Consider the following 27,650-nt stretch of genomic DNA (forward strand, 5'->3'; position numbering starts at 1 on the left):
TGGCTTCTTAAGTTAAAATTTGACTTTGATGAACAGCTTTTAGAGGAGCTAGAGCTATTTGCAAAGAACATTCAGTGATTGATTTTAATCTGGGGGAAAAAGTAACAGCATTTTAACATCATATTCAGGAGTTCAAGTAACATTAGCACCCCACATGGCTAAAGTACAATGTAGTTACTACAGCTGTTTTTCTGTGTTGAACCCTCAGTATTTTTACATCTACTCAGCATTATACATGTACCAGAATATGTTTGCCATATGTTTGAATACTGTTTATCCCTTTGGTTTAAGTTGCTTTGCATGTGTTTTAACAAAAACATTCTAACTTTATTCCAACAATATCATGGAAAAACAGTTTGTATGTTTATGGCATTTTAGTATTTCCTCTTGACATATTAATTCACTACTTTGATACTTGGGAAAGGAATAAAACAAAAATTCTGTTTGCAAACATAGCTAATGGAATATCTTTTAGGTAGTCCAGTTACTCTTTGACAAGGAATTTTTCTTACACTGTGATTTTTTTTTCTTCACATTTAGTTGATACATGCTATAATAAATTTGGTTCTAGGTTTCATAAAATAATTATGCACCCAACAATTCTGATTTAGAGCACCACACTTGTGAAATCTCAAGTACTTGTGATTTATTTAATTTCCAAAATATTCTGTACTTTTTGTGCTGTTTTCAAGTAATGCATCTGCTCATGACTGAAAATACTTGAAAATTTTAACTTCAGCAATTAAAAAAATTCTAAAATACATAAACACAACTGCCAGGTCCCACCCAACAGGAAATAATAAGCAGGCTTAATTAGTCACAAGAGGAGGCAATTTGGGTTGTTATATTAGAAAAACAAACAGTGTCATTTAGGGTTATGTAGTGTTATTGCAGCTGCAACAGTGTGTGGATGACAAAAACTCTGCAGAGGAAATTAGAATCTTTGATCAAAATGTCTCTCTGAACAAACATTGCACTTGTATATGAGAAATTGCACTCAAATCTTTGTTGAGAGATTACAGATCTTTGAAGTACCAGAAGGAATGTGAAAAATACAACTTTCTTATGCCACTTTTGTGAAAATTGAGTGTTGTTTCCTTAAAACAGCTCCCTACACACCCAGGTATTGAAGTCCTAGCTGGGAGAAGAAATAGTAGTAAACATTTTGACATTTGAAGGCAAATTTCAAATCTATTTCATTACTGGCTTTAATCCCTTCAAAATAACATAATAGATGTGGCTTTGTCAACATGAGCAAGTTAACAACAATTTCTTGTGTTTTTGAACGTATTTTTCTTTAATGTTTGTCCTGAAAACATCTATGCCAATATTGTGGGTGAAAGTATGCATGATGTTCCCTTAATATTTGGGTTCTGTTTACTTTGTATAATACAGAATACATTAGCTCTTTCTCATCTCTTACTTTGAATTCAGAGTTTTGTGCTCTGGAGCTGAATAACTGGGTTCCAAGGGAAAGGAAGTGCTGGTTGGAGTGCAGAGGTGGCCAGAAGCGAGGTGAAAAGGCTGTGCAGGGAAAGGGGTGGCAGCATCCTGGCTGGCTTCGAGGGGACTGCAGTGGTGAAAGGTTGAAAGTGAACAGCGTGGATCCTGTCTCTGCTTTGTCAGAGCAGATCCTGCTCTGGCCTCCAGCCAAAATCATCTCAGCAGCTCTTGTCCTGCTGCCAGCCCTGACCCAGCAACCCAGAGAGTCTATTGCACAATACCTTTTCCCGGCATCTCTGTTTGGGAAATGCAAATCTCTGAAACAATTGTCCCTATACAGATACAGATTATGTTTTGCAAAGGATGGAAGACTGAGGCTCAAGGATGGATAGTTGCTGCCTAAAGTTAAGGAAGCAACAGCAGGTTAAACTCATTGTCCTGTCTGTACAATACAACACTTACTGTTTCTACCTCAGTACTTCGTAGTTGGTACAGGAATTCTGAAAATTTGGTGCTGTTCCTAAAAATACAGTTCTCTATAATGAGATCATCCACCACACTTCATAGCCCTGATGTAGTAAAAATATACTTACAATATATGAAAGAGACACATCTTTGCTTCATTTTCATCCTTATTCCTCTCTATTTTTAGTAAGCAAAATAAACAGGCTAAGAGCATAACCACACTGAATTTAATTCATTTCATTCAGTGTCCTGTTAAAGAAGTTTATTTTTAACAGGTAAATTCCAGTGAAAGCCAGGCTAAAGAGAAAAAGCACGCTGCTAGAAAACTTTCAGGAAAAATTGTTCTTTCAGTTTATCAAGCCGGTTGAGGTGTAGTAGTAGTTGAGTTTCCTATTGTGAGGCTTGCATTCTGAATCCCAGCCTTGAAAGGTGAGAACAGGATGATGTAAAACATGTCTTGAACTAAGAGATGGTTTAAATAAATTTCCTTGTGGAAGAACATCCATCACACTAATTTCAGTTCTCAAGTGCAATGAAGTGGGTGATAAAGATCATGTTTGTCTGTAGAAAGGGAGAAGTCACATTCCAAGTTTTTAGGGATTGGACTGGATGCTGGTGTCAGAAAGAAGAAGGGTTCACCTCATGCTTAAAATTCAGGCTGAAAGTTGAAGAGAAGTAAAGGGAAGGATCTGTACCCTTGAAAAATCAGGGGGGCTGAAAACAGTTGAATAGGGAAATTTGGTTTTTAAAAGGTAAACAGACACAGTGAATGTGGGAGAATAACAGGGAAGAGCTCTGAAATCAAATGATTGAGATAAGAGAAATGAGAATTCTTGTTCGTGGATTACAGCATTCCTACATTAATTATGTTGTTTTCATTCTAAATGGCTGCTCCTTTTGAAGCTTTAGAACAAATACTTAGAATACAATAAATCATGTTCTTCCAGCTGTGCCACTTGTACCTTGTATCATTTGGTTATTAAGGAGGAGCAGTGGTGCAAAGTACCTGCCATTAGGTTTGCTTGGTTGTTTGGTGCAACAGAGTCATCTCCTGTATGTGTATACATGACTTCCTAGGTTTTTTCTCTTTTTCTTTCTATTTAAACCGTTTTCACAATGGCAATTGACCTGCTGTGAAGGGGAAGGAATATGTATGCACATGCACACACATCCCACACTTATTCTCAGAAGGTGTAATTGTGTGGGTTTGGGCAAGTTTAGCTGGATTTTATGTTTTCCTGTTGCACTAGGAGCTAAATGAAGTTTCTTCACTGACCTTTGAATTTTCACACTTATAAATACTGTGAATTGAAATGTCTAGCTTCCTGTGCCCCATTATCTGAAAAACTTTAGACAATCTCCAGGGTGGAGACTGCTGTGGTTAATTGTGGTCTGCAGGTGTTGGGGTATTTTTTATTGTAGATTCTAGTTTGCAGTACAATTTGTAGGAATTGGAGGAATATGCAGGAAGCAGGCATCTATAATAACATGAACTTCCACAAAGAAGCTTTGTTCCAGTCATCTTCAAATGAGAGAGGTGGCAATCTCTTACCCATAATACAGCTCATGTAATGAGAGAATGAGCAAAGCTGCTCGAGGTAGATGCTAATCTTACCACCTGATGCAAATGGGAAAGGTGCTTAGAAACTGGAGCAGTAAGGGAAGAGGCCAATTAGAGGTCACACAGGTAGTGCTAGGATCTATTTTTCTGTGTCTTTTTGGGGTTTTGATCATGTGACTTTGTGGATTTGCATCAATTTTCATGTAAGAGGAAGTGTATGGATTTGTGAACTTAATAAATCCTAAGGACACAAGTGGTTATTTGAAGGTAGGGCTCCCAGAACACTTTTGCTATCTGTTTGGCTTTGGAGAGGACAAAACATAGTGAAACTGTCATTTAGAATGTTTTCAGCGTTTCATAGTGTTTTCACTCATGTGGAAGGGTTATTTTAAACAGCTGGGTTAATCTTTGTCTAAGCCCTGATAAGGCAATTAAGTGTGAGTTTACATACACAAAGGTGTATGTTTGCACATCTAAATTATAATCTGTTCATAATAAACTGGCTTAACATTCAGGCCAGAGAAATGTCTGTAACCCCTCCCTCAAGCAGTGGAGCTGATCTGAACGTGAAAGATCTCAAGTTAAGAGGCATCTGCACTTATGATGTGAGAGAGGTTGTGTTTAGTACCTGGTTAGGCATTATTTAGTACCTACCTACTACACCTGACTGGGTGCTATGTCAGTAGTTACCTTGCTGCTTCCAAGGGTCATGTTCATGGAATAATGAAGTAGTTTGGGTTGGAAGGGACCTCAAAGATCATCTAGTCCCAACCCCCCCAAATTCCCTGGGTGGAGACACCTTCTGCTACCATAAATTTTCCAAATTGCTCCAAGCCCCATCCAACCTGACTCTTCTAGGCATAGGGCAGCCGCAGCTTGTCTGGGCCACCCTCACAGTGGAGGATTTCTTCCTTATATCCAATCTAATCCCACCCTCTGTCGGTTTAAAGTCATTCCCCCTCATCCTGTCCTTGTGAAAAGTCCCTCTCCAGCTTTCCTGGAGGTCCTCCTCAGGTACTGGAAGGTGCTTTAAGGTTTCCCTGAAGCCTTCTCTTCTCCAGGCTGAACAGCCCAGCTCTCCCAGCCTGTCTGCAGGAGAGGTGCTCCAGCACTCTGAGCATCTTCATGGCCTCCTCTGGACAGACTCCAGCAGGTCCCTGTGTTCCTGGTGCTGAATAGCCCAGAGCTGAACATAGCACTGCAGGGGGAACATCTTTAAAGGCTGTTGTTTTGGTGTCACTATGTTCACTGCATCAGCCAAAAAGCCAGAAATTACCGTTTTTAAAAGGTGAAACTGAAGGGCTGATTCAAATGGATGTAGGTTGTTTTTTTTTTTTTCCTAAATAAGTTCTAATTTTTACATCAAAATACTTTAAGTGAAAAGTTTTCAGAAGTAATGCCTCTGCGCTGTTTTTCCACTTTTGGAAAGTCACGTATTGTAGAAATGTAGGTGTGACCAGAAGTGTGGCTGGTGTGAGGACACTGCCCCCAGAGTTCTACTGGAGGGAGAGAGGTGCAGCCTGAGGAGCTAGAATAGGGCAAAGAAAATAGAGCCTACTATTATATTTATCCTGTGGCTTGCAGAATAAGCTGTGAGATGCTTTGTTTGAAAGTTTGGCAAAGTATATGTATATATAAATATATATATATATATAGCGAACAGGCAAGTGGGCAGATGCCATTCATGTTAGCTCCTCAGAATATTTTATTTTTCTGAACAAGCATGTTTACCATGTCATCTGGTACCTTCAAGATTTTGGAACACAATTTTGCATATGTGACTGATGAAATTTTAACTATTTAAATATGGGACATCACAAAACAAGATTTTTAGGACTAATTTTTATTCTGTTTATGCCGAAGAAATTTGGCATTTGCACTCAGTTACCTAATCAGGCTGTAACAAGAGGGTGGGTATTTTCTGACACTTTGTAAGAAAAAGCTGGCTATTGAGGTCTTCAGATTGTTTTCTGTAATAGCTACACCTTTCAGTAAGAAGTGTTTGACAAAATATCTTACAAGTTATTTCAGTGATTTAAGTAACTTGTCAGTTGGTGATAATGTTATTTATATTTTTCTATGGAACAGAAGGCAAATAAAAACATCTTAGTAAATTTTGTTGTATCCTGAAGGTTTTATCACGCTTTGTATGTTGACTTTTTCCATAAAGTTGAATAATAACAATGGCGAAAGGTTGATGAAAATAATGCTTTGTGGAATGTGCCTATGAGCTAATGCGATTGACTGGTGTTTTTTATCTTGCTGAAATCCTGTTGTATTAGGTGATGAAGTACAGCATGGGTGACATTGGCTGCTTGTTATATCTGTTATTAATTTTTTACTGAAATCTTATGATCAGTTATTTGATATTTGAACAAAAACTATGAATAAATATTGCCCTGTAAATATTCCTAAAATCGATTTACAGTCAGGTGGGTACTTTCTTTTCTAGTCTGAAAAGCAGTTGTACCCACATAAACATCTTTTTCATTGAAGTCATCTGTGCATTAAGTGTCTCCTATTTCTCCATTTTATTTTTATTTACATTTTCTACTTTGTGGGGAGACTTGTGTTTGGAGATTGTTAATAAGCAGAGTTGAGCCTCCATCAAGGTGAAGTACCCAAGTATTCCAATTTTCCTTCTGATAATTGCCTTTCTAGTTCCTGTAGGAGGTACATGGTGACTCAGTTTTTCTTTGATGACTTACTGATCTCTTGCACCTCTCTTTGGTAGTGCAGTAGTTTTCACAGTTCTCTTTGCTGGAAAACATGGCTCGTGTTCACTGTGGTGGAATATGAGGGCCAGTGACCTGTTTCTGTCTTCTGTTAGTTATTAACCTTATTTAGTGCCTGTTGAATGCAGACATGACTCTCTTGAAATAGCCCTACTGTTATTTTCAGATACTCCCTTGGAGAGCCTTATTTAGTGAGCTCAGCATAGGTGAAATTGTAAATTCTTTTAGTAACATCTACATGAAAGGAAGTAACACTAATAGTAATATCTTCTAACAGACCTAATAAATTCCTCAGAAAATTCACAGGTTCTGCTACTGGCCCACTACTGGTCCCAGTAAAACTAACCAAGCTAAACTTTTCCAGTGTCCAGAATTCACATGTAGACCTGTGAGAAAGAGTTGTGATGGATGCTGTGCATTGTCATTGTCAGCACAGAGTTGTTGTGTGTGCTAAGCACTTGTGGAACCCTGGAAATAAAGGTGTCCAAAATTAGTCAATAATAGAATCCTGGTTTTATTTATTTTTTTTTATACTATATGTTCTTTCTTGGGCATCTTTATTTGCATTTAGTAATACTTCATAAGAAAACTGTTAGAGTTCATTCATGAATGCTCATAATGTTAATTTTATTGTGTACAAATGAAGAGTTCTGCTATTTCTATGGTAATGATGTTGCCTAAAGTCTAATGGCAGAATAGTCAGAGCAAAGACAGAACCAGTTCCTGATATTAAGAAATTTTGACTTCTGGACTTTGACTGTAATTTTTAATTTCTTGGCAATAGGCATGGAATATCCTAGCTGTAGCCTATCTTGTCCTTACATTGCCTCTTCCAAATAATGAGGAATTTTAGAAGTATTTTAGAAATCATTAATTTTATGAGTAAAATAAAAAGTGTCAGAGATTGGGCATTCAACTCTGAATGCTTTCCAGGCTTCTCTATTGCTCTACATTGGGAAAAAAAAATGGGAGTTCTAATCATGTTTTTTGTGTTTCAGGACTTAAAATGGCAGCAGAAGATTCCTATATTATGGGAGTAAATGATCCCCAAGTAAGTGAATTTCTGTGTTTTCAGTATCCCTGTATCCTCTCCTAGCTGTCTGTTTAGGCCTTCTCTCCTATTGTCTTGTCATTTTCTAGACTTTATGTGGACATGGAAAATCATTCTGCATTGGCAGAAATCAGGGCTTTTTTCCCTAAGGTGGTTTTTATGTGACCTGTAAAGTGCCTGCACTAGTTAAAATGGCTGAAATGGGAAGGAAATCTAGGCCTGCTGAATTGAGCAATTGAAAAAAAAACCTTATTTTTATGACCTGCATGCCTGTGACACTTGCTCTGGAATTTCTTCTGTGGTCGACATTGGACTGTTTCTGAAAATAAAACCCCTTATGTCCTAAAAGGCCCTTTTGTTTAAATTTTTGTGATGTTGGCATTGACAGTGATCACTAAAATGTTCCTTCACTCACACAGATCCACAGGCCTAGCTCTTCAGGAGCTCTTCCTGATCTTCTTAGATCATTCCATAAATTACTTGAACTGTGAGGAAGGTGTGTGGGTGAAAAGTTTAAGTGAAGAACAGGTCATTTCCATTCACCTTAATTTTCAAAAAGCAACTGTTTTCTCCTTTATGCTTGCTTCACTTTGGGAAAAGATAGATTTATACCTGACAACAATTACAGTAAGTTAAGACATATCAGAGTTAAAAAAAAAAAAAAACAACAAAAACACACTTGCATTAGAGCTTGTCAATATATTTACATAATGAATGTAGTCTGGTGGGGTTTAATCAGAGAAATGGAAACGAAAACTCACAGGTTCTTAGCAAGGCCTTGGGCAAGATTTTGAGGTTGGTGTGGTCTCGTGATTCTGGTGAAACTTGGGTCAGTGCTGTCAGCTCTGCTTGCAGTGCTGTTGCCAGCAAAAATAAAATTGCTATAAAATGTTTGTGTAATTCAGCAAGGTGTTTGCAGTCTCAATATTTGCAAAGAACTTTAAGTGCTTTGCTGAGAGATGTTTTATGCAACTGTGTATATATGTAATGATGAAGAGTATTTTCTTTCAATATAGATGTTTGCAGTGGATCAGTTCATGGGAATGAATGCTTTATTTAACAGTACCAATTACATCACTGCAGACTTACCGCTACGAACAGGTAGGAACCCTTAATATTTGATGGTGCCATTGTCCTGCTGATTCTTCCGCTTTGTTTTCTTTTGAGGAGTTCTTTTCAGAGCCTTTTTTGTTTACCAACTTGTGTGTCATACTAGTAGATTACAAGTTGTCAACTAGTTTTTTTATTACATTTTTTTGCATCTTTCTTCCCCTCGCAAAACTTTCAGCAGTGAGACAAATCTGATTTTCTTGTGGCTTGTACAGAAACTGAAAGTTTCAGCAGTTTCCCAGATGAAACCAGGACAGTGACCAAAAAGCTTTGAGTGACCCAATTTTATAATTTTCTTTGTTGAGGCTTTTTTCTGAATTTGAACCTTCAACAAGTTGCATGTTGCTATTGCCAATTTGCCGACTGCACCATGTGCTTCTTTTCCTTTTGAATGCTGTTGCATTAGTTGTAGTAGTTCTTAAGGTGCTTGTTTTTCAGTAATAAAATGCAGAGAATATTAACTTCCTGTACCATTCAAATGGTACGACTTCTCTGTTTCCTGTGAAATGGCAGTGTGGTATTAGAAGCACCTGACAATTTCCTGAACAATAACACTAGTTTGAAAGCTCAGACAAATTTTGCAACAAACCACTGAAAATAAGCAAATAGTATTCTGCAAAGGTCTGATTGATAAGCAGCTCTTACAGTATGCTTCCAGAACAGTAAGAACAATTGCAAGTTTTTTATAGCTCAGTTAGTATCAGCTGCTTGATCAACCTTGGTCTGGTTTTGCTTATTAAAGTTCTTTATGAATATTACTTCTTGCATGAATTTGGAAAACTCTTTTCTCCTGCTTAGTCTATTAGAACAACTGATACAAAAGGAAGAAGGAAATAAATTTTAATTTAAAATTAGGATTTTTTTCTCAAAATACAGCTCCAGTATAGCCGTTCAAGTCTTTTACTGTCATAACTTTCTCTTATCTGTTTGACTGTTGTATTAGGATGTAGCTGGTGCCTCATGTATTGCAAATTACTCTCTTTGGTTGAAAGTGCAAACCACTTCTGATTGCAGTGTTTGATACACTTCACAGCAGTGAAGGTGTTAAGGGTAGAATGATACAAGCATTTAACATTTTCCTTCACCGGTAAAATTCCATCCTAAAGTAACAATAAAGGCTGCTTATAGAATTAAAATTAAAGCAGGCTAACTGTTTTAGTGTTTTCTTAAAAGAGTAGTAGCAAGAAAGGATCAAAAGATAATTTTGTTTCAAGAGAAAATGTTCTCATGAGCAAAGCTCGTGACAAATAGGGAAAAACATCCAGCAAATGAATGTTGCAATCATTTGTTTACAGTGTATTTTTATTAAGGCAGATAAGATTATTCAGTAAGGTTCATCTGTGTTGTATTAAAGGGCTTGTGCATTATAGACCAAGGGATTTTTTCTCCCAGCTTCTTATTGAACAAATAAGGTTGTTGAAATTTCCCTGTAATGAGCTCTTTTATCTGTACCTTTTGAGCTTACTCTGTATTCTTCATGGCAGACTCATTCCATACAAATTATCAGATATATAAAGCTAATTTTCAGATAACTATAATCTAAAGTAGAAAACAGCTGTTTTCAAAAACATGTCAGGGATTCACTGAGTTCTGCAGCCACAGAAAACTCTTACTGGGCTAAGTATGGCTTTGTCCTTAATTTGAAAAATTGCTTCAAAAAAGTCTTTTTTATTTATAAGTTCAACTGCTCTTGTCTACTGCTGCAGTATAGGTGGCAAGTTCCTTGTGCACAAAATGGGATTCAGTAACAGATCATGGATTTCATGTTACCGCAAACAAAAAGTTAATGAAAAAAATTCAGAAAGGGTTGATCATTTCAGCTGCTTCTCATGATGCTACAGTTGGTTTGTTTGTTTCTTGAACAGTATCCCAATAATGTTTATTTCCTCCCCTTCTTGAAAATATGCTGCATTGTTACTGTGGACTGGCCCTTCAGTTAAAAGATAATATAATAATTTTTATATTCTACTTTAGTGGTTTTCAGGCAGGGACTAATTATTTCTTTCTACTCATCAAAGTCAGTTTAAAAAGTCATGTGGGGTTTTCCAGAAGTACTTCCAATTGAGATATGGAGAGAGTGAAATAAAAGGATTTTTCTCAAGGACAGATGGATGATTAAGGCAGGAAGAAGAAAGAGGCATGAATTGTTCCTCATGATCTGGCTATGGTGCCTATATCTTTCAGTCTGTGCATCCATAAAGGCCAATGTCAGACCCATTACATGGGAGACAGGTTTAATGTGTAACCATGGATTGCTGTGTCGTGCCAGCGGGGCTGAATCAACAAGCAGCTGGGGAATTTGGGGACTTTCTGGTGATAGATGTTCTGCTGCCACATTAATGTTTACAGTAATAGTAGGAAACCTTTGAGATGGTGGGGCACTGATTTTCTCAACATCATTGTCAATGCTCGAGTGTCTTTGCTTCTTTTCCTCTCTCGTATGTCTGTTTTGAATAAAAATTAGGTTTTTTTGTTACTTTGGCTCTAAAGTTGCAGTAGTTATGTGGATCAAGGTTTACCAGCAGAAAAGGCAGTACCTCGTGAAACCAGCCTCTTCTTTGGCTTGCTGGGAAGTATCCTGCCTTTGATTAGGTAGGTTAGGTACTGATCCTTAGTGGCATTGGGGATGGAGGGAGCATTAAGCACAGCATGTATTTACATAGACTAAAAGCAGATGCACAGCAGTGGCACGTCCACTGTGTAGTGGAGAAACAGAGATGCCTTTGGATAGGAAGGAGAGGAAATGGGCATTGAAGAGGAAATGGGCAGAGCTCTGAGCTAAGGGGTTTGTAATTTTGGATGTTCTGTACTCGCTCGTGATGATCCAAGGCCATCTACAGCCATGTAACATGCCCCAGTTAGAGGTGGGTTTGGGAATTGTGTAGTTGTTCTGGCTTTGAGAGGCTCTGGTCTAACTAGCTCTTGGCATTAAGGTGGTGTGTTTTTAAAACTTTGAAGTTGAAGCAGAGTTATTAGGAGCTGAGCAGTATTGCCTGGAGGCTGCTAAAATTAATTTTCTGCTGTTTCTTTAACCTCCTTTGTCCAACTCTCTGTGACACTTGCTGTGAAAAATGAGGTTTTAGAGGGAAAAAGAAGGCACTTATATTTTTCTTTCATATTTTTTTAAAGAGAGATAATGTTAGAGGTTCAAGGAAACTAGACCACCACCAAAAATGAGATGAGTGTTCATTTTCCCTGTTCCACAGTAGTGGCCGTAGTCCTCAGGAGCTTGGGCAGACTTCCATACAGTTTCTGGTGTTTTTCTAGAACCCCTGTGCTCGTGTTTGGAAGAGTGAACCAAGGAAAGATGTTAAACAAAGTTTCATGTGCCATTTGCTTTAAACATCATGCTTTGAACACCGAAGAGTTGGGATTCAAGAGAGTATACCTGTGCAAGGGAATCCCTCGGGGTAGGACATGTAAATGCTGCAAGAGGCCTTCAGGAAGGATAAGGCACTAGGTCTCCAGTCTGAGCTTTTAGCAGCAAGGTACCACTGCCAGGATGGGCACAAGAGAGTTTATGTGGGACTTAACAATCCATACCTACAGGCTATGAGCATATCCATCCACATCCACAGAGAAAACAGCAATTACAAGGGTGAGATGCCTGTTCTGGTGGCCCACCAGCAGAGAGGATGTGAGGGATGATGCTTGTTCACAGGCTGTTGCAGGTTACATTGAATGGTTTTAGGTACTCAGAAAGCTGTTAGACACAGGATCCCAGTAGTCTAAGAGAGTAGCCAGGCCTGCAGAGATATCCCACCAACCTCAGAGACCTCTTTTTCCTTGAGTTTGCTATGGTGGGAAGAAGGAATCAAGGGAGAGCCTAGGATGGGTGCTCCTTTGGAAGTGTGTGTGTAGGGTGAGGCCTGTCAAGAGGAAGAAAGAATGCAAGTGGTGGGAGTGTCAAGGGGCAGGAGGGCCTCTGACTCAGGCAGGAAGGAAAATGAAGAAACTTGGCAGTTGAGAAGTTCCCACGTGGGGAAGTGGGACTGTGACTCAGAGTGGAGTGGGATGCGAATCGCTCTGTGGCAAGCGAGGCAAGAAGACAGAAAAAGAAGCCCTGAAGCCTGGCCAGGATGTGGCAAAACCCCTTCAGGCTGGAGGACTGCATGTTGTGGTTCTTGGCCTCCCAGCTGCAGCAGTGCCAGGCAAAGCACCAGGGACACTCCTGTCAAAACCTGGCTCTTGGCAGCCGTGAGAGCCCTGCCTGTGTTAGCGCCAGCTCCGTGATCGTGTCCTTCAGCCTCTCTGTAGGGCAAAAGTAGAACATAAGCTATGCATTAAGTAATGTTCCTTCTTGTGGCTGTTCAACATTTAACAGGGGGTTGCTCCTTAAACAAGAACTTAAAGCACCTTCCAGGCTGGAGCAAAGGATCATCACAAATCTCATCATTTTTAGTTCCCCTTACAAGGTATTCATCTTCAGGTTCCTGCTTTTTGTCTGCTGAGACAAAGACAGGCCTACTGATAGAAACAAAATATTAGAAACTGCTGTGTGCAAAACACTAAATATGTTTTCTTTTCCCCATGGGAAAGGATGACAGAAAGAAGGAATCACACATAGCCAGTGTTTGGCTGTGTAATGTGCCTCTGGAAAGTATTCAGAGTTCAGTGAAAACAGCTATATGAGACCTTTCACTAATAAAATCCTTTTTATAATCAAAACAATATGCCATTTATGCATGGATCTTTTCTTGAACATTGCTGGTTTATTTTTAAGTAGCATTTCAGATATTATGAGGTGCTTTGCATTAGAATGCCTTCTCTGTACTGTTATTTGTGACTGGTTCAGATGCTATACCAGAGAATTACTTAGCCACTGTTAAAAAAAAAAAGGAAAATCTTTAATCATGGAACCCAAAGGTTAAAATAAGACCTCACAAAACTGTTTTAAGTACATTGCTATGTTATTTGCATAATGTGGCTTAATGATAACAGACATCTGATTTGGCTTTGTACATTTACACTGCGTCTTTTTTGCACTTTTCTAGTGCTGGTATATAAACCATGATTTTTTTAATCAGCATATTTGTATGCTTTTTAAAACCTTTTTTTCCAAGAGGTCAGAATAACCACAGTCCTAAGTTTTCAATTTTCCTGAGTTTTCACAAGGAAAACCATTTCAGTGGTATGAAGCATTTTTCTTTAGTTTTCTGATGTGCCAAGATAGTGTATATGCCTCTCTTAGGAGTTTGAATTTCCTTATTCTGAGGAAAAGCTGTAACTTGGGTGTGATGTGTCCTGGGAGACTTCTGCAGCCATTTAGCCATTGGATAAAGACACTTCTTTTCTGGCTAATGTTTGAGAGAAAGCAATAGTATTTTTTGCTAACCCAACAGGTATGTCTTGAAAATGAATTCCTAAGAGGAGAAGAGCCAAAGAACAATTACTTGGCAGATCATGTCCTGGAGGCTTGGTTGAAAGTTGAACTACACACTGTTGTATTTTAGGTGCATTATTTCTGCCAATGCCCAGAAAATACATGGCTTCTGGATTGTTAAAATATGACTTTATCGGTGCCTAAAGCATGAAGAGAGTTAGAGGGCTGTGAAAAGAGGTTTTAAATTTAAGTGCTGATACATTGCTTAAACCTAACTCAGCTAATTTTGACTCTATCTGTTACAGACAAAAATTGAAACGCAAGGCCAAAGCTAAATATTACTCTGCATCTTTTAAAGTCCCTGAAGTCCAAACTGTTTTTCCTGCTTTGTAATGCAGGATTATGTGTATATGGTCTTGAGGCATTTGTTTTTCACGACTTCAGGAAGCACCGTTTACTTTTTCAAAGAAAAGTACAATTGATGCACTTGAGAACGAATTTATCTTTAAATGTGCATTTGTTGTGACTGCTAATATTTGCAATATAACTTTGACATGAAGTTAGTTCAGTTGCTGAGTCAGCTAACTGCGGTAGCAGAATACTAATTTAATCTATTGTGTATTTTTTCAAACTTTCATGTTGAGAGAAGCTTGTTCAGTAAAGATCTGTGCTTGACTCCTTGGCATTAATACCTTTAACAGAGTAGAACTGATAATACAGAAATCCAACAGGAATATGGCTGGAAAAATATTACTTAGTTATTCCCAGTGAAGCTGTCATTTGGGGTCTGCTTTGAAAACAGATATTTTAGCATTGAAATACAAATAATCTTGACTGCTTAACAAGAGAGAGGAAAGTAATCATAGCTCTTGGAACTGTTGTTTTCAGACTCATCAGTGGCTTGCATTTTAAGAGGTGTTTCACAGCCATCCACACAGAGAACTTTCCTTCTTGATGTAAATAATCTAAATTATCAGAGTTGATCATTGATCAGGTGATGAGTGCTTAACTCTGGTGGCACTGAATTCTCATTGGATTTAGGGCCTACTCAAAAGCTATATAAACTGGTGAATTTTGCATGAGGTTTATAGTATGAAGTTAGCCTCTGTATGAGACTGAAAGTTGTTTAATGAAGCCTTCTTTAAAAGACATAAATAGAATTTTAGTAGGACATAATCCTATGTATTGGCACCATGCTCAATCAAAAGAGAGTCTGTATTTGTAGTAAAATTGAGTGTATTCAGTGTTTTTAGAGGCCCAGCAGAACACTCTATTTAAAAGTGTATCTGAAATTATTAAAAGAATGTAAATTGTTTAGTCTTCTCAATTCCAGGATTTTTTTTAAAGCAGTTCTGACTGTTTGGGGCATGTTGAGACAGCTTGAATTCCTCCTGTATTCCCATGCCTCAGAGCTTCCCATTGGCTGTCTCCTGACTTTCAAAAGCCCCTATTGTGTAGGAAGCCCTGGGGCCAAAAGCTGGTGAGTGTAGTCTCTAGAGCCCAAGGGGTTTAAATACAGAAGTTAACCTTAGCTCAAGAAGCCAGGCTGCTGTCAGTGGCAAGGGAACGATCCTGTTCTTATTCACCATTGCAAGTTTTAACTGAGTGATCAGTTGTCCATTTAGGCTCTCTGAGTAAAATTAACTTTTTTACTTAATCTTCTTCTTCTTATACTACTGATCTTTAGTTGGGAGTAACAGACTGACACACAATTAAATAATTTATTGAAATTTAAGTTCTGAAGAGACTTAGACGTTTTCAAAATTTTTATCTCAAGTAATTCAAGGACAGTATCTTACCCCTACAACCTATATATTCATTATGGCAATGGAAATATAATTTCTATTAATACTTTTCTTTCTTTCTTTTATTTTAGCAGATGGACCGTATCTTCAAATCATAGAACAGCCAAAACAGGTAAGAACAAGACTACATTTTGAAAATGTCCAAGGTAGTTATATTACTACATTCAGCTTTGAATAAACTTATTACTTAAGTAAAAGAGAGCACAGAAAAGTCTGAGCTCTCAGAACAAATGTGGCACTTGAAATGAGGAGTTTTAACTCTTACTTTTGTAGTTAAAGCATTTCCTGTTTTGTTCTGTGTTCTTTATCTCTTTCTGGAAGTGTCATAATACAAAAAAACAATCCTAAGTGTTTTAAAAATATGCCTTGCTAAGTATAGATTCTTCATCTTAGAAATGGCTGTTTCAGTACCCCAGTATTTGGAAACATAAACTAGTAGATCAAACACAGAAGATTTTTAGGATTTGTTTCATAGTTTTTGAAATACAAGAAGTTAAAAATAAAAACACTTAATTCCCAAGTTACAGGAACTTCTGACTTGTGTTTTGTTGTTGTAAAGAAATGCAGTTGTCCTTTGAGATTATTTTTGTTATGGTTGTCTGTTTTGAATAATCAAAGAAAAATGAAGATAAGTTCTCCAATGAAACTTTTTTTTTCTGTTAGGTAGCAAACAGTGACCTATGCTCCTCTAACTGCAGAGAAATCTTTTCAATGCACTGGTTAGTTTTCATGCAACTAATTGCTGGGTAAAGATTGCCCTGAAGTGTGCCTGGGTATAGGTCCCCTTTGGCTGGTGGCACCAGCAATTGCAAGGATTTCTCCTGAAGCTGTTATAGTGTGGAGGTGCCTTTTCTGTCTGTCCCAGTGAATTCACCAAAATCCTCCCTTATGGAGCTGTTCAGTAAACTAAAAGCTGTCCCATCCTCCTCTTGGTCTTCTGCAGAAGCATATTGCAATCCATTCTTCCTGGCAGGAGGCAGTGGAGAACACTGGTTTCAATCACACACCAATGACATTTTTGTGCTGGAGCGTCCCTCCAGGAATAGGGCTCTTCATCACAGCACTGAGTGGAACAGCAGTGTACTGTGAACTCTTGGAAGAATATGCTGCATCTTCCTCATTGTTTTGAGTTCATCCCAAATCAGGCCATGCCTGCAGTGCACAGTCCATAAGGAGAAACCTTTGTTCCCACGTGTGACTTGTCAGCAAGGGGCTCCTCTCGTGGGGTACCCATGTGGGAAGCTGGGCAGGGGCTTATAGCAGGGTGGTGAGGGTGATCCATCAGCAGAGTGATGGGTCCTGACTGCAGAGGGTGATCTGCCTTTCACAGAGGTTGCTTTGCCTTTTGATCTACTTGATCAACACACAGAACTCTGGGTCACTCAGTTCACCTTAGAAAGACAATTGGTTAGGTCTAAATAAAAGTCATAAAAGTTTACATTTGCTTGGTAAACAAGTTCTTAGCTTTAGTGAGATAGGTATTGAAGCTTCTGCTTATGGAGTAATTTTAAGGCATGTTGTTCACTTTCAGCTAATACAGACTTTGAATTCAGAGTGGTCTACTACTAGAAAGAAGCTGAATGGTTCTTGGAAAAGACTACAACATTAACTGGTGCTATTTGGACACTGGGACCCCTATATAAGATGGAAATTTTGCCAGAACTTGTAGGCTTGGAGAGTAGATCTGAAAGCAAAATTGAGGACCACATGAAATATATTGTTAAGTAGAGTTAGTTACCAGACACCTTCACTTAAGAGTTGCATCTTTCATGGTTTATTGATTGCCATGTAAAATAAAGGGGATATTCAACAATGGAGTTGATGGAGAGCTGTGTTCTGGACTGGTTTTCAAGATCCTGCAGTTCTCTAAAGTATATTCAGATATCTATTTATAGACATCTGTAGCTGAGATGAAAAACAGCCAGAGTCCCCTGAAGCTTTCGTACTGTTTCTGGATTTCACTGAGAGATACGGCTTTCATATGTTTTTCCCAGAAGGAGGAAGTGTTTCTGTTTCATCCCTGTACTTTCATTTAGGGTACTTGGGCTTCCTTATTATTTGTTTCGATTTTGTCTACTTAGCAGCAGTCTTGGGAGAGAGTATCTGCTCTTGCATTCTCTACATGTGAATTTTTATCCTATTTTAAGAGTATAAGTAGTTCTCTGTTTCAAAGTATCTTCACTTAACCAAAAGAAAAATATGAGGTTGCTGCTGAGCGTTAAAATGAAAATAGAAGAGGTTCTCGAGGGCTGCAGTTCAGCGATGCTTTGTTAACCAGCATTTCATGAATGAACAATTGTAACTTTTCCATTTGGGCAAGCCTTGTTTGTGGGTGTGTTCATCTGTGTGTGTGCTGTTTCTCTTTTGGCTCTGTTTCTGTACAGCTTTCAAGTTTCTTTTCCTTCGTTCCACAGAGGGGATTTCGTTTCCGATACGTGTGTGAAGGGCCTTCGCACGGTGGACTTCCTGGTGCTTCTAGTGAAAAGAACAAAAAATCATACCCTCAGGTCAAAGTAAGGACATAAAACATTAATGCTGCAAAGTCAATGCCAGTGTCGTCATATGTGTGTGTATAGGGCCTTATTGCATAGCAACATACATTTGTATGAAGTTGCTCAAGACAGACTACATTTCAATCCCGACGTTCACATTTGATTTTGAAAATAAAGTTGTCCTAAGATGTGTGGGTTTGTTTTGGCACTGTTTTTATCTGCCAGCAGTTGAACAGTAAGTTATCTGCACCTACTACCTCACTACCATTGTGCAGACTAATGGAGCTCTTCCTTAAGGTGCAGTTTTAGCAAGGCTTGAGCTGCTCTGTTGCTCCATTTCCATTGCAAAGCATGAGTCTGTTTAGTTATTCCATTTCACTCTAGGATGCTATATGCCAAGTTTTCCTTTTTTTCCTGTTCATTTTACTCCTTATTCAATATCAATATCTAACATATCAACTCCTTATTCCTTTCTTAGGAACTTAATTCCTTTAAAGTAACGTAGAACCTCTGATTTTAATAGGAACAATGTTATGTTCAGGTGTTCACTGAACTTTTTTGTGGGTTTGTTTTTTTCCCTCTGGAAAAGAAAAATTAAAATATGTTAATCAAAGAAATGTTCTATGGAGGCTTAGTATGAAGATTAGAAAAGTGATTAATCATTCTGGGACTGGAGGATTGTATTTGCCTATGTTTCTTGCAGGCAAATTTTTTTTTCTGTGGAAGTGTGGAAGACCTACACTGTGTCTTTTCAGTATTTTTAACTTAAAAGCAAGCCTTGGTCTTCTTAGTACATTACATATTTGAACTGATGCACTACAAATTCTCATGAGGAGCAGGGTTAATGTATTCTAATACTGGTGTTATTTCTTAATATATTCTAATCCTGGTGCTCTCTTATGCCTTTATGGGGAAAGAAGGGGAGGGAAGAGTGGTAAGCAATAAACCTCTGCCTTGGTGTGTGCCACTCCTGGTTGTTCTCCTCAGTGTGTGTGTGTAGTTTGTCTGCAGTTCGTGGGAAAGGCTGGAGTTTGGAATAGTTGCATCTCCTAATGAACCAGTGTAAGCATAACATCATGGAAAATAATCAGCACTGGCTGAGGTAGCCTAGGCTGATAGTTTTTGTGAATTGAGAAGAAGCTGGGAAAGCTGATTTCATATAGCCTTGCAAAACTCTTAGGAAAAATTACTAGCCCAGGCAAATTATCTACTTGCTTTTTTCTTTCCTGTTTTGACAGTAATGATGAACCAGTGAATGTAATTTCACTGGAATGTTCAGATATAAAATCATTTACTTCAGTTGAGCCAGATCTTTGGATTCTGATCCAATCTGCAATGATAATAATACAAGTGATACTTTATAAAGGTGTGGTAGGTCACACAATAGCATGACAAGGAGTTAAACGGGAAATGGAATTTCTCCTTGAGTAAACTAGAAAGCAAAATGTTCTTTGGCTTTCCATCAAACCTTCTAATTTCATTGATCATCACTTTTTAATTTCATCTATAGCTTACACACACACACAGATCCCTTCCCTTCCCTCCCATCCCACTGTGTGCATCTGGGTTTTTTTCCCCAGTACAAATCCCCACATGGCAACACCTGCTGGGAGAGGCTGGCAAGGGAACACAAGTAAATTCCTCAAGGCCATGGCTTGTTAGTGCCTGTTCTTGATTCAAGTGGTGCCAGGAAAGACAGAAGTGTTTCACACCTTTTCCTGTAAGTCTTTTCTATGTTTTGTCAGAATGTACTCACTTTGTCTTAAATGAGCAGAGCACAATTGAAAATTGCAATTTTTTTGTTGCGTTTGGGTTTTTTGTTTTGGTTTGGTTTTATAAATTTTATTTTTATTTTTTGGTGTTTTTTTTTTTACTCTCATGCCAATGTTTTCACTATAAAACCGACAGTAGTTGATCATAGTGCAGTGAAAGGACAGTAGCATGAGCTTTGACTGTACTGTAAAAAAAGGAGGTTTTGTGACAGATCTTTAAACCCTTGGCCATGGTGTGGTCAGTGCAGCTCACATTGGGATCTGCTTTGTGAGAGTTTGGCCAACTCTCTCAAAATTACTAGTACCTACCATGGATGTCCTGAAAATGGACATCCTCTGTGGGCAAAAAACCATTGCAGTCTCCCTGCTCTGTTTTCATAGGATCATGGATTGGAGGCCAAAACGAAAACACATTTATGGGATGTGACCTCTTGCATAATGTGGACTGTTCAATTTCACCCTTTTTTTTTTCCTCCCTGCACTGTCACTAACTCGTAACTAAGCTGGAACACATCAAGACATATCTCTCACATAAAGGCTAGAGTTTTGAAGACTTTGCTATGTCTCTAAGCAAGGTGTTTTGGTATTTAATTGCATGTTTAACCTCTCCCTGTGCAGTATTTTAGTAGATGGTGTAGGTCAGGAGTTAATGTAGCAGTTCTGCAATGCCAGTCTTTACACTTGAAACAAATTTGCAATGGTCAGCAAGGTGGAATTGAAGTAAAACCTCTTGTTTAATGGAACAGTCCTGACTAATGGAGTCTAGATAACAGTAGATTCCATAATATCAAAATCTAGATCCCATAATATCAAAAATGGGATTCATTTATCTTAATGATTTGTGGACTTACATTCTGTTGCTTAGCCCTGTCTTTGCTAAGAGTAATCCTAATATGTAGAAAACATCTTGCATATTCAGAGGATTCTATATAACTTTGTGTGTTATTACGGAGAGCAGAGAAGTTGTAGATAATAAAGATGTTACAATGAAGTTATGTTTCATGATTGCAACTTAAAATTCTTCATTTAAATTTAATTTTCACTCACTCAGTGTAAGTAACACAGCACTGGAAAATTCTACTGTCTAGAACAGTTGAAACCAAAGCTTATTCATGAACTGCTTATTAATCATTACTATTTTATCCAGAGGAAAAAGCAATCAGTAGTATAAAAAGAAAGGATAAAGCAGCAAAGTCTAATATTATCACCACCATATTTAACTATCTAAAGTATTTTTATTTATAATTTGCTTGGGTTTCATATATTTGAAAAAATGTCAGAAAACTCATGCAGAAAATTTCCACTGTCCTTCCACGTTCATCATGTGTGCCCTGATCTTGCATGCTGCTGTTAGTCTGGGCAGTTCCATGATTTACACTGAAGTGCTTGTTCCACTTTTAGGTGTGACGAGAACTTGCTGAAAACAGCAGAGTGAAGGAAATGTCCTGAATTTTCATCTCCTCGGGGGCAAATCTACGTGGGTGGCTGCAGTCTGTAGTTCAGTGTTCTTTGTGAGCTGGATGTAAATGAGCTCCAGCCCAGAGTTCAGAGGTGTGCCTGAGCTAAAGAACACCATCTCTCTGCACTAGAGTTTGGGCACAGAGCACTTTGGCTTGTGAACTGGAGCTGCACACCAGTTAGGCAGCCCTGGACCCAGGCACACCAACAGAACTGCCCAGCCAGTCTGTCCTGGGGCTATTCCAAATTATACCTCAGTCTGGAGATAAGAGTTCTTCTTAAAATCTGGGGTTTCAGCACGTTTACTTCGAGTTCAGGAGGAGAATTTATGGAAAATTACTTTGCTGATGAGCCTTGGTGACAAAAGGAGCATATTTATTTGCTTTTCCCCCTGTCCCCAATAGGAATTAAATGTAAAGTGATATCGACTGCTGATTACAAGTCCAAAAAATCACCCAACAACTGAAATAAGGAAAAAACATGAGACAAGAATAAGCAGACTCTTTGGTATAAATCTTTACCCCTCTTAAAAAGCTACTGAATCAAATTCAGTGAGATTTGAGCTTTTTACTGGTAAGGCTGATTTAGCTAAATATGAGGCACTGAATCACTTTAGAAGCTCCATATTTTTGCCATTAGAGTGACCTCAGAGTCAGAGGATCAGATCTTCAGCTCCCATTTGTTTAAATTACTCTACATAGCTTTTTCTTAAGCCTTTTAAATAAGTACTCAGCTGCCTACATGATTTGTACCACATCTGAATATTTTGTGTTTAATTAGCAACTGAAAAAAGAGAGATACTGCTCTGTAAAAACAAGCTGTTCATAAAGAGTGAGTGATTCCTCATCTTGGAACACTTCTTGTACAAGGCTACGTGCCTAGGACAGCAGTAGTGACACTCTGAAGGACAGGCAGGGCTGGAGCTGCAGTTTTTCAACAAAGGGATTGGAAGGAGAAATAGGTGCTTTTGTAATGCTGGTGTTGTAGGTTTAATGTGGCTTTTTCCATCATTTGCTCCTGTTGTTGACCAATTAGTTTTGTTTCTTGCTTGTAAGAGTAACTGGAAAAAAACATCTTTGAAGTATGAAAATGTTCTTATAAAGTTGTTGTAAAGTCTTGGAACCTATAAAAATTGTCTGGGATCTGGATTGCAGGAGGACATGAAATAACTGAAAAAAACTTTCTACTCTTGTTTTGAAACTGACTCAATTTCGAGTTCACAGGATCCTGTTAATCTTTCAGACAAATCTCTCAAACAGAAAGAGCTGATAAATGTAAGCCTGCAGCCTTTTAACTTTATCAGATCAATTGAATGCTGCTTCAGATACAGGATGTAATCAAGTATTACAGCTATACTCTACCCAGGAACTCCTTTTATTTTTTCCCTTCACCTTTAATTTTAAGTTCAATAGATGTTTTCTGGATCACAGCTCTGATTTTGAGCCATACAGCATCCCCATGCTATCTCCTCCTCATGCTGAGTCTGTTTTTGTGTCAAAACCATAATCCCTCTTCAGCATTGTAACATATCTTCTACCTTTTCAGGCCTTTGACAGTGTTTCATAAGTGCAAACCTGGTAGTTACTTTTATGCCTTAGTGCCAGAATTGATTTAAAATTATTCTGAAATTATGGCATGATTCAAGGACATTGAAAAGTTATTTCAGACTTAATTTATGGTACATAAGGATATTTAACCACTCAGACTATTTTCCTGGGCACCAAGTATACCCCAAGTGACTCAAAATCAAGCAGGAAAGTCTGTCTATAAGAAATAAAGTTATGAGATGTTCAGAGACATTATGTCCCCTTTGCAGCATTGGACATCAGACTGGAGGACAAAAATAGTCCTTTCTTGCCTTATGACCTACATAAGGTATTACGTTTTAGGAGCCCTTTTGTTTTTCCCCTGGGAGGGAGAGACTGCAAAGATCATGCTGAGCTGAGTAACAGGGCAGATTGCAATCTGGTTACCACTGCAGTTCTGTGCTGAGCTTTCAGGGGCTGGAAAGTCCTTGTGTGCAGCAGTCCTGCCTCCAGTTTCACTGTGGTTTCTACAGCTGATGGAGGATTGTCTTGAACTTTTCTGGTGTGACACCAGAGCATCGATGTTATTCATAGTGAATGTAGCACTGCAGATGTGCTGGGAGCTTTGTAGTAGGGAAAGGCTTATTGAGTGAGAAGTAAAATGAAAAGAATTATTTTAAAGCTACCTTTTTGAAAAGTTAATTGTAGCAGTGGTGGTGACATACTGTAACACTGAATGCCGTGGTTTTTATTTTCAGATGACTTTGTGAAAGGTACATAAATATTTTCTCCCTGCTGGTAAATGACAGAAATAGCCCAGCAGTGATTATCCTGCATCTCTGTACTGTTTCAGTCCAGATTTCAATGTGGAAACAGGAGGGAAGCATCAGCCCTCTGTCTTGTATTTTAGAAACTGCCACTTGCAAAATGCACATTACTGCAGCGTTATACAGTTAACTAGCAGGAGTGGGTAATGAGAGGGCTTTTGCACACCTGCTCCTCCTGGAACTACTTTTTCATAGTTGGGATTTTTTTTTTGCTTTCAGCAGTGAATAGGAAGGCAGGGAGGGCACGAACTGTACATATGCAAAGTGTTTCAGCTGTGATGGAATGGGTTCAAGAGAGGGGTTAACTGGAGTGAAGGAAGCTAGCAGGACTCAGTAATGTGGTGAAATCGAGGCAATCCCTCGCTATCAGCATTTTATCAACAATATAACCTTAAATATTCAGTTCATCACTGATTCATCACTTTAATGTTTATCGTGATCCTTTAATGCCTTGGTTGATTAGATCTATATGCTGCTATAATACAAAGAACTTGGCCTAAGGCAAATTAGAAGAAAAATTAGAGGAGGAGGGGGAAAAGCCCAACATTGATAAAAGGGTTAATTAAGTGAATTGGAAGGGAAGGTAATGTTTGCTTTTTAAAAAGTGGGGTAATTTTATGTTCAGCATAATTTGAAAGTGGTGCATAACCCACAACAGCCTTGGAGTATTACTGCCTTGGAGTGAGGAAAGAAAATAAAGTTCTAAATAATATATGTAAAGCAAATAACTTACCAGTATGGTATGTTATTAGTAATTTTAGATGTGTTTTTGAGGCATTGTTTTTTATTAAAAGCTGTTTAAAATGTATGGTGATTAGAAACTGTGCAAAGGGGAAAAAAAAGCTTTGTAGGCTTTCAGAGTTGGGTATATGAAAGAAAGCACACAGTTTATCATAGTTCTAGTCCAGCAAAATCCTAGGTGGGAATTTATGGCATATCCTTGTGTACACTTAAGGGAGATATTTACTGGACTGAGTAATACGTCTTGATGAAGTACATGAGCTAATAAAATGCCTGTTAATATAGAATTTATTCAGTGTAAAATCTACCTGAGGAGTCCAATATTGTAATGCGGCCAGAATGTTTTCTAACAATCATAATGTTTAAAAGTAATTTTCAAAGTCTTTCTGAATTGGGCAAAACAGTGCAGGGTTTTTAGTTTAATTTTCTATATGCTTCTGAATGGGTAACAGTATTTACTGTGAATTCAATGTACTGATTGAAACTTAAGGAGAGCAGTGTGGACTAAATGGCCAGAATGTAAAAGTGAGATTCATGTTTTAAGAAACAGATGAGTCTTTCCTTTAACTTTTTTGGTCAGTACTTCTGCCATTTGCATATCAAGTCCAATTGCAAAAGTGATGATCTGGTACAGTTGGTTTGCCATTTGTATTTCATGAGGAAATGCATACACATTTCTCCCATGTAAACTTGATTGTACTTAACTGACAGAAAATGCTCACCTGGAATCATCACTTGTTTCATTTTAAAAAAACAGTAAGCAAACCATCCCACTTTCTTCATATTTATTTACAGATCTGCAATTATGTTGGACCTGCAAAAGTAATTGTCCAGTTAGTAACTAACGGGAAATATGTCCACTTGCACGCTCACAGCCTGGTGGGTAAATTCTGTGAAGATGGAGTGTGCACGGTTCTCGCAGGACCCAAGGACATGGTTGTGGGGTAAGTCTGGGAGCTCCTCTGCAAACCTCAGCTCTGGGGGGAGCATCAGGACTCTAAAAAGCAATACAGAAATACTCCTGAGAGGCAGCTCTGGGGAGCACTCGTCTCCACGCTCTGATCTCTGGTTTTTTTTATATCATAAAAAAGAAAATTCAATGGGGTTTTTGTTCACCTTTGTAGAATTTTCCCTAAGCAAGCTAAATTTATTTAAGTAACTAATTTTTTACTTAGAATTTTTATAGTTTTAATCTCTTGGTGTACAGTCTAAATTTGTGTTGTAAGTCCATTCTTTAAAATGCAAGGAGGTTTGATCAGAGAAGAGACTAAAATTAGTGTTATCATTTTGTCACCTCTTTGATCAATATTTTACTTCTATTGAAACCTGTCAATAGAAATGTGATGGAAAGCATTAAGAAAATAGGATTAGTAAATTTGAAATTAATGCAGGACGGGTATAAACATGAAAATACTGCATAAGTCAAAATTGTAAAGTTTAAAGCAGAAAGATTATAGTGAAATTGCAGTTGGCCTGTTCTTGTTTAATTTGAAAGAATAATTGTTTATATCAGTAAATGGAGGTGAAGCTCCCAACCGTGTTTTGAGGCTTAGATCAGGTTTCATGCTGGCTGTGAGTTTTAGTTCTGTGATCTCAAGAATGTCTTTGTTGGTGAAGATGATGAAGTTTAAAAAGCTGAGAAGGTTGGGAGAGAGAGATTCTTTTAAACTGTAACTTTTGATGTCCAAGCCCAGTGCACTGACTTTACCGTGCACAACAATTTAAATAGCTTTATTTCAAATGCTCCTTTTCATCTTGAAAAGTTTGGCTCATTTTCTAACCTGTCTTGTTTTTCATCAGATGTTTAGAACCAGCTTTCCTGTCCTCACTTGACCCCCATGAAAATTGAGTTATTGTCTTGTTTTCATACTTCCAAATCTAATTGATTTTTCAATATGCCAGCAGATTTTTACAAAAGCACACCTTGTATTTTGGATATTTTTATTCAAATAGATACCCAAACTATCTTGCAGAATGACCAGAGCCTTCCTTAAAACATTTTATTTGTAAAATACCGCACTGTTTTCAGCTTCTTAGCTTGCTCTCCAAACCATTTTCAACAGATGGAGCATACTCTGAGCAGTTGCTCTGCTTAACAGACACACAGAATGACATATTAATGTCATTGCCAACACACAGCAAACAAAGTGTGACTACCAGATTTTCCAACATTTTGTAAGTTGCTTTCCCAGTGGAAGTCTGAAACCTGACAGATTACTGTTTATGCCATAGGAAAGTGCACCCACATGATCGCTGTCATAGAATGGTGCACATTTTACATGTTTTGTCATCTCGGCTGAATTTTTCTGGATGGAAAATTCTCCTTCAAACACTAATAGGGTCTAAGTAAACCTGTAGAGTCCTTCTGTAGACTTGGGTTGTGTAATTGCCTCTGGTAAGAGAAAGGCTGCCTGTAAGTCTGGCCTAAAGCATTCCCCAATCAAAATTTGGCAGGTTTGCAAATCTTGGAATACTTCATGTCACGAAGAAGAAAGTGTTTGAAACTCTGGAAACACGCATGATAGATGCTTGCAAGAAGGGATACAACCCAGGACTCCTGGTGCATCCAGAACTCAGCTATCTTCAGGCAGAAGGCTGTGAAGACAGGCAGCTAACTGGTATGTGACAATGATGGCCTGGTTTTAATTGGTGTTTTATTAAAAACAGGCTGAGCGTCTGAAAACACAGGTTCCTAGCTGGAAAAAGACCTTGTGTAGGACAACAGCCAATGTCTATGTGCTTTTAAGAGGTGGTGCATTGTTGCTGTGTTTTAGGGAATCTGAAAGGAGTCTGCTATCAATGCATGCATGAGAATGGAGAAACTTCCTTCCACAGCTGCCTGTACCAACCTCTGCACCTGTATTCCATTGCTATTCTGTTGAAGAAGCTCTTAAATAGAGTAATTTTGCATTATTGTAGCAAGACATGATATCCTTAATTAACTTAGGGACCTCCTTTTGAGAGCACTGTTTCATTCCGCTGCATTTCACCCATATTGCTCTAAAACCCGTGGTCTGCATTGCTTTCAGGCACTGCGTAGAGGGGCCAGCTGTCTTTCCATCACTCTTAACACCAGGAATTCAGGTGTCCTTAGGGGTGGCTTCCTCCCTTTTCACAACCTTTATAAACTGAGAGCAGAAAGTAGTAATTTTCTGGCTTTTAATTATATAACTTAAGTAAGATCTGAAGCACAAACTGCCAGATGAACGCAGTACAATTTGAATAGCTGCTCCACGCTACTTAGAAAGGGAAAACCCAATGGATGCTAAACGTAAAGGAAGACATTTCCTCCCTATCCATGCCTTTGGAGGTTTGTTTCTTCTCTCTGTTTTGTTAAGGAT

At 38.3% G+C, this 27,650-nt stretch overlaps 1 protein-coding gene across 4 annotated transcripts in view; it reads left to right on the top strand.

Moving 5' to 3' along the window:
- Positions 1 to 27,650, top strand: part of NFKB1 (nuclear factor kappa B subunit 1) — a 65,969-nt gene that overhangs the window by 12,449 nt on the left and 25,870 nt on the right. For all 4 annotated transcript variants that reach the window (XM_063156415.1, XM_063156416.1, XM_063156417.1 and 1 more), the window contains exons 2-7: positions 7,203 to 7,255; positions 8,272 to 8,356; positions 15,565 to 15,605; positions 17,908 to 18,006; positions 25,105 to 25,253; positions 26,764 to 26,927. In XM_063156415.1, the coding sequence (XP_063012485.1) occupies positions 7,203 to 7,255; positions 8,272 to 8,356; positions 15,565 to 15,605; positions 17,908 to 18,006; positions 25,105 to 25,253; positions 26,764 to 26,927 (591 nt within the window). The remainder of the gene's footprint in view (positions 1 to 7,202; positions 7,256 to 8,271; positions 8,357 to 15,564; positions 15,606 to 17,907; positions 18,007 to 25,104; positions 25,254 to 26,763; positions 26,928 to 27,650) is intronic.

This window comes from Melospiza melodia, chromosome 5 (assembly GCF_035770615.1).
Source record: "Melospiza melodia melodia isolate bMelMel2 chromosome 5, bMelMel2.pri, whole genome shotgun sequence".
NCBI lineage: Eukaryota > Metazoa > Chordata > Aves > Passeriformes > Passerellidae > Melospiza > Melospiza melodia.